At 39.3% G+C, this 8208-nt stretch overlaps 1 protein-coding gene across 1 annotated transcript in view; it reads left to right on the top strand.

Moving 5' to 3' along the window:
* Positions 1-4634: 4634 nt before the first annotated feature.
* Positions 4635-8208, top strand: part of LOC133067209 (aromatase) — a 29059-nt gene continuing 25485 nt past the window's right edge. Inside the window, exons 1-2 of the mRNA XM_061158378.1 lie at positions 4635-4779; positions 7944-8094. Of these exons, the coding sequence (XP_061014361.1) occupies positions 4635-4779; positions 7944-8094 (296 nt within the window). The remainder of the gene's footprint in view (positions 4780-7943; positions 8095-8208) is intronic.

Here is an 8208-nt window from a genome sequence, read left to right as displayed (position 1 = left end):
TTCCAGCTACAAAGTTATGAGAATACAACCCAACTACAAAAACACATAGAGGCTAAACAATACTAAACAACCAATGGATCACTACAGAAATCAGAGGAAATTTAAATATCTGGAGACAAGTGAAAATGAAAGCAAATCATAAAGGTAAGAGCAGAAATGAAAGGGAGACTTAAAAAGAAAAGATCAATGAAACTAAGAGCTGATTCTTTGAAAAGAGAAAATTGGAAAACATTTAGCCAGACATCAAGAAAAAAAGACCCAAATCAATAAAATCATAAAAAGGTACAACTGACACCACAGAAATACACAGGATCATAAGAGATTACTATCAACAATTATATGCCTATAAGGTAGATGATCTAGAAGAAAATGACAAATTCTTAGAAGTGTACAACCTCTCAAGACTGAATAAGAAATAGAAATATAGACAGACCAATTACTAGCTATGAAATTGAATTAGTAATACAAAAGCAAAATCCTCCCAACAAAAGTCCAGGACCAGATGGCTTCATGGGTGAATTCTACCAAACAGAAGATACCTAACACTCTTTTCAAACTATTCCAAAACTTTTCAGAGGAAGAAATACTTCCAAACTAATTCTACAAGGCCAGCATCACCCTGATAGCAAAACCAGATAAAGATAACACACAAAAAGAATATTACAGGCCAATATCACTGATGAACATAGATGCAAAAATCTTCAACAAAATATTGGAAAGCCAAACTTGACAATACATTAAAAGGATCATACATCATAAATAAGTGGGATTTATACCAGGGATGCAAAGATGGTTTCATATCTGCAAATAAGTCCATGTGATTCACCACATTCCCAAACTGAAGAATAAAAATCATAAGATAATCGCAATAGATGCAGAAAATCTTTTGACAAAATACAATATCCATCTATGATTTAAAAAAAAAAAAAAAAACTCTCAACAAAGTGATAATAGAGGGAACACAGCACACTGAAGCCATAAATGACAAGCCCACAGTTAACATCATATTCAGTGTGAAAAGCTGAAATATTCTTTAAGTTCAGGAGAAGGATGCCCACTCTTACCACTTTAATTCAACATAGTTTTGGAAGTCCTAGCCACAGCCAACAGAGAAGGAAAAGATATAAAAGGAATCTACACTGGAATGGAAGAAGTAAGACTGTCACTGTTTGCTAATGACTTGATAATACACATAGAAAATCCTAAAGACACCACCAAAAAATTTTACTAGAACTCATCAGTGAATTCAGTGAAGTTGAAGGAGACAAAATTAACATGCAGAAATCTGTTGCATTTCTATACAATAAAAGGCGCTACTAGAAAAAATTTTAAAAATAATCCCATTCATAATAACATCACAAAGAATAAAATACCTTGGAAAAATCTAACCAAGGAGGTAAAAGACCTATACTTGGAAAACTATAAAGACACCGATGAAAGAAATTGAAGATGACACAAACAGATGGAACGATATACTGTGCTCATGGATTGGAAGAACTAATATTGTTAAATGATCGTACTACACAAGGTAATCTACAGATTCAATAAAATACCTATCAAAACATAGCATTCTTCAAAGAACTAGAACAAGTATTCTAAAAATTGTTTGGAAACAAAAAAGATACCCATTAGCCAAGAGTATCTTAAGAAAGAAAAACAGGAGGTATCCATGATTTGAAACAAAGCTATAATCATCCAAATAGTATACTTCTGGCACAAAATCAGACACACGGATCAAGGGAACAGAGTGGAAAGTGCAGAAATGACTCACACTGATATGGGCAATTAATCTACAACAACGAGGAAAAGACAACCTCTTCAATAAATGGTACTGAGAAAACTGGACAGCTACACACAAAAGAATCAAACTAGACCACTTACACCATCTATGAAAGAAAATTAAAAATAGATTAAAAACTTCAATGTAAGACCTGAAACTTTTAGAAGAAAATACAGATTTTGACACCAGTTTTAGCAATGTTTTTGGGGATATGTCTCCTCAGGCATGGAAAACAAAAATAAACATAAATAAATGGGAGTACAGTGGGAGAAAAAAAAATCTTTTGTACAGCTAAGGAAACTATCAACAAAACAAAATGATCATCAACTAAACGGGAGAGGATGATATGTCCAACAAAGTGTTAATGTCCAAAATATATAATGAACTCATACAATTCAATATCAAAAAAACAAACAACCCAATTTAAAAATGGGCAGAAGACTTGAATAGACATTTTTCCAAAGATACACAGATGGCCAACAGTCACATAAAAGCATGTTCAACATCACTAAATTATCCAGGGAAATGCAAATCAAAATCACAATGAGACATCACTTTACACCAGTCAGAATGGCTATTATCACAGAGAGAAAAAATAAGTTTTGGTGGGGATGTGGGGAAAAGGGAACACTTGTGCACTATTGGTGGGAGTGTTAATTGCTCTAGCCACTCTAGAAAAAAACCCGAAGCTTCCTCAAAAAATTAAAAATAAAACTACCTATGATAGGCAATTCTACTTCTGGGTATGTATGGAAAAAAATTAAAACACTAATTCAAAAAGATACATGAACTGCTATGTTTCTTGCTGAATTATTCACAATAACCAAGATATGGCAGCAATCTAAGAGCTCGTAAACAGATGAATGGATAAAGATGATGTGGGGTGTGTGTATAAAATGAAATATTACTCAGACATAAAAAGGAGTGCAATATTATGATTTGTATCAACATAGATGGACCTAAAGGGTATTATGCTAAATGAATTAAGTCTGACAGAGAAAGGCAAATGCCATATGATTTCACTTATATGTGGAACCTAAAAACCAAAACAAATGAACAACCATAAGTAAACAAAGTCATAAACACAGAGAACAAATAGGTGGTTGCCAGAGGGGAGGGGTTTGGGGGAGTGAAATAGTTGAAGGAGATTAAGAGGTACAAACTTTTAGTCACAAAACAAACTAGTCATGGGTATAAACTCTACAGTGTTGGAACACAGTAATAATTACATAATATCTTTCTGTGGTGACAGATAACAACTAGACATCATGGTGATTATTTTTGAAACATATAGAAATAGCAAATCACTATGCTGTGTGTACCAGGAACCAAAATGGTGGTGTACTTCGATTAAACCTCAAAAACAAACTCATAGAAAAGGAAATCAAATATGTGGTTGCCAGAGGCAGGGGGTTGAAGGGGGCGGGGGATTAAATGAAGGTGGTCAAAAGGTACAGACTTCCAGTAATAAGATAAATAAGTGCTTCCCTTGTGGCTCAGCTGGTAAACAATCCTCCTGGGTTCAATCCCTGGGTTGGGGAGATCCCCTGGAGAAGGGAAAGGCTACCCACTCCAGTATTCTGACCTGGAGAATTCCATGGACTGTCTAGTACATGGGGTTGCAAAGAGTCGAACACGACTGAGGGACTTTCACTTTCCAGTAATAAGATAAATAAGTACTAGGAAAGATAAAGTACAATATGATAAAGATAAACTACACTGCTGCATCTTACATATGAATTATTAAGAGACTAAATCCAAAGTGTTCTCATCACAAGGAAGACTGTGATTTTTCTTTCTTCAATGTTGTATCTGTATAAGATGATAGATCAGCACTAAACTTATTTGATAATTATTCCAGGATGCATGTAAGTCGAATCATTATATTGTACACCTTAAAATTGCATACTACTGTATGTCAATTACAACTCAATAAAGCAGAAAAAAAAAATGCTCACCAAGAGAAAAAAGGAAAGAGAAAACCACATCAGAACCAGAGAATCAAACTGAAAATTATCCTGTACAGGAGATTAGCTGTTGTGGAGAGCCTGGTGGCTGGGTGGCACTTGAGGCTCCTGCTGGTGGTATCAACCAAGTCATCTCTTTTCTTCCTGCTTTCCCACTTCTCTTTTTCCTCCTCTCTTTTTATTCTTTCTCTCCTTTTCTTCTTTCCTACTACCTCTGTCATATTCCAATGTGTACTGCTTCAACCAGAGGTTTTCAAGCTTCATTAAGCCAATAGGAAAAGATTGTCCTGAGTGAGTCACGTTGAATTCAATAGACAATTTGTGGGAGGCTCTGAGAATGCCTCAGTGATGCCTGAGAAATACCTTCTGACTGGGTATTACTTTGGGGGAAGTAATCCCAAGCAAGCAAGGTAGTTGGGGATTGCATTTTTAAAAATGTATTTGGCTTCAGGGAAAAATATTGCTTAAAGAGAAACTGCTGATGAAGTCACAGAATGACTCCACCTCTGGAATGAGCTTCATTTTCATATATTTTGGTAAGAAATTTGGCTCTTAGTTGAGCACTCAGTCACTCTACCCACTCAAGGGCAAGGTGATAAGGTTCTATCAGACCAAGCGTCTAAACGAACCTGAGACTCTACCAAGGTCAGAAATGCTGCACTTCAAGCCAAAAGATCTCTCTTGGGCTTGCTTGTTTTGACTTGTAACTATAAATCTGTCTTGTCTAAGTGTCCAATCATATTATAAAACAAAGCGCCAATCTCTACGGTACAGCATCCTCTGAAGCAACAGGAGTCCTAAATGTACATTTTGGGGATTCTCTAATTTTTCCACTCTTCTGATCTCCACAGGACTTTAAATTGCTTCCCGAGATCAAGTAACACAAAATGTTCTTGGAAGTGCTGAACCCAAGGCATTACAATGTCACTAGCATGGTGTCCGAAGTTGTGCCTATTGCCAGCATTGCAATCCTGCTGCTCACTGGATTTCTTCTCTTGGTTTGGAATTATGAGGACACATCCTCAATACCAGGTAAGGCAGTCATTTATTTCTGTATCTAAGGAGATTGTTTCCTTGGGCTTTTGATCCATAAGGGTAAAGGAAATTCTACAAAACGACCAAGAGTAAACCTGGGGGGCTGGCTGAAGTCCACAGCATATAAGCAAATGAGGACTCAGGTGAAAAAATGTTAGGCAATTATCTGCACATGTTTAATGAAAACATTAAAACAATACCTCAGATAATCTCTTCCAGGCTCCACTTTGCTTTGGTAAAATAGACTTGGCACAAGTATCCTTTAAAATAAGTTTACCATGGGGACAGCAAAGTAAAATTCCAGGAACTTATTTTTCTTTTGATCAAATTCATTCCAACTTTGCTCTGAAGGTAAAAATGTCTCTGGAATGCCTTCTGTCCTTCTTTCTGTCTCCCTCCAACTTTGCCTCGGCCATGTCCTCTGCCCTCTCCCTCCCCAAACTTATTCTTTCTCTTTATCCCATTCTTTATTTTCTTTTATCCTTGGATAAGGTAGTGATGTTGATGCCACCATAAGAGCTGGATGGGTCCTGGATAGTGGAAGAAAAGTGGGGGACCACTATTATTGCCTTGAAAACCTAAAAACATCTTCAACAAGCTCTGTGGACCAATTAAAAATAGAGTATAATATAATTATCCAGATAACTTCAGTAGGAACACCATCACTCCACACTGTCATACTAACTCAGAATTCTCAGAAATATCAGACTGCTTTTTAATTTTCAGGGAAAACTCCTCATAGCAAGCATCTGTCCCCAGTCCCATAAGACACTTGATAAGGCTTTCTTTCAAGAGCATACTCATTACACACTTTCAAGTGTAGGCCTCTTTGCACAGTGATGGAGAGTGGGAGTGTAGGGCTGCTGCAAAATGCCCTGGGTCTGGTTTCTTTATCATTTTCGAGAGAACGGCCTGTCTCTCTGTTTGATTCAGCCTGGTATTTTAGGTTACTTTAAATGCCCAATGTAATGGAATGCTTAGTTGGTTTTCTTCTCTACTCCCTGATAGGGGTCTGAAGGAAGACTGTCCCATGGTCTTTAACTCATTGAACCCATGGTCTTTAACTCATTGAACCCCATCTCCATCACTGCCCCTTTCTCACTGGATTCTCTTCCCCCAGTGGGCACCTAAGTCAGGGTCCATGACTGGTAGAGGTGAGGGAGGGGCTGTTTTTAACAAGTCACCCCAGAGGTTTGCATTGCAGGTGATGGTAGAACTCCCTTGGACCTTTGGGGAGGTGGGGGGAGGCAGGCACAGAATGAGCATCCCTGAAGCTCTGGGCTGGGGACATGAGGCTGTCCCACACTCACAGTCTATGACACTATCACACAGTGCTGTCACTCTCAGCCCTGCCTGAAGTGGATCCTCGTGTGGACTTTTCATTTTCCCAGGTGGTTTTCCTGAGCAGTCAGGGCCGAGAGCACAGAATGGAGCCCAACCCCTTCATTTGATAGAAAGGGAAATTGAGCACCAGGGAGGGCCTCTGCCTGGTCCAGGCGGTATGAATAACCCCGGAGCCAATCTCCTCTGTTCATACGTGAGGGGTTAAAGCTCCAGAAGAGAAAAGGCTTGCCAGCATCTCAGCTGGAAGGAAAGTGGGAATAGGGGGAGCAGGGGAACCACCAGGAAGTCCTAAATCCCAGATGGATGTTCATTTTGCTACTAGGGAGCTTCTATTGAATAGTTCCATGCTTTCCCTGGGGAAAGGTGAGGTCTGGTTAGAACGCTCTAGCTCTAGAACCCTCTAGGCCAGATCCCTCCAATCATCAGCTCTCTGGGCTCTGAGTTTTATGCATATGGAGAATCTCAGGGTCAGTGGAGCCAAAGAGTAGGGAAGGTACAGTGAGCCAAATTCCTCAACTTAACAATTTTCAAAGCAGTTTCATGCCCACTTTCTCTTGTGAAGCTCTGGGCACTCTGGTGAGGCAAGTGTGTTGATCCCTACTTTGCAGATGAAAAAACTGAGACATAAAGAGGCCAGAAGTCCACAACTAGTAGATGATGAAGCTGGGACTCAAATCTAAGCTTCTTAAACCCACATTTACTGAGAGGCCCTGTGTTATCAGGTCATGGGGACAGGGGGTCCCCGGAGTGTGCAGAGGTGACACACATAGGCAGTGCCAGGGAGGGCCGTGGGGGTTGGAGAGGAAAGAATCATTCCTACTTGGTGATTTGCAAGCTTCAATTTGGGGAAACTGCACCAGTTCACTGATCTCTGCCAAGACTATGGTTACCTGGCACCTGGCAGCTCTCCCTTCCCCAAGGTTACAGGGTGATGTCTAACCTTGTACGTGGGCCCTGTCCTCCAGACCCTCTCTCTGCCCTGTGCACCACATTCTTTACAGGAGAACTGGGGAAAAAGGCATGGTGATACAGTCTCCTTTTGCCCGTTAAAAATCTGTTCTACATAAAATGCACAAATAAACATGTGATTACAGATCAGAACAAGAAGGAGGATGTTAGCAGGATCCCAGAAACTCCTCTTGTGCCTTTCCAGTTATACCCTCTGTCACCCCCAGAAGTAAATAAATAGCCTTCTATTCTATAATGATCACTCCTCTGCTTTCTGATAGATTTTTCACCTAATTTCATATTCTAAACAACATAGTTCAGTATTACCTGCTCTTGCATGTTTTAGCAACAGGAATCCTATATTACTTAGTCTTCTGTCTTGGTTTTTTCCTTACACTTCTGCCTGTAGGTTTCATTCAGGTTGTGGCATGCAGCTGCAGTTCACATAGTATGCAGTTACATGAACATCTCACTGTTTAGTCACCTATTCTACTGTTAGTGGACATTTGGGGAGTCTTCATTTTGGGGCTACTGTGAACAAGGCTGCTATGAACATTCATGTGCACAGGTTTATTTTGTCTAATGAGGTTTAGCTTAAGATTCTCTACTTAAACCAGTCCATTCAGACTGAAATTATTGAGCCCGAAAGGAACTGGTGTGGTGTGGACTACTTTTTACTTGTAGAGCTGTGAAGAGCCTCATGTTAACTTGTGTTGTTATTTTAATTATTTCGTATGTGTAACTCACCCATATACGTCAGAAGACGTAAAAGGACATTTGGATTTATAGGAACAAGAACAGCAGTATCTTAAGCAATTGCTCTTTTGAGTGGTGCTGAAATACTGATTGTGATCTGATCACTTTCCTAGGTCCCAGCTACTTCCTGGGAATTGGGCCCCTCATTTCCCACTGCAGGTTCCTCTGGATGGGGATCGGCAGTGCCTGCAATTACTACAACAAGATGTATGGAGAATTCATGAGAGTCTGGGTATGTGGAGAGGAAACCCTTATTATTAGCAAGTAAGTCTCAGTAACTGGAGAGATACCTGAAAAATCAAGGTTGGGATATTTCCTATTAAAAAGCAAACTTATTTTGATATTTTGCCATCTTTGTTTCCAATGGTTTTACTACTT

This window comes from Dama dama, chromosome 12 (assembly GCF_033118175.1).
Source record: "Dama dama isolate Ldn47 chromosome 12, ASM3311817v1, whole genome shotgun sequence".
Lineage (NCBI taxonomy): Eukaryota > Metazoa > Chordata > Mammalia > Artiodactyla > Cervidae > Dama > Dama dama.
Note: the sequence above shows the minus strand (reverse complement) of the source record. Positions and strands in the feature narration are given on the sequence as shown.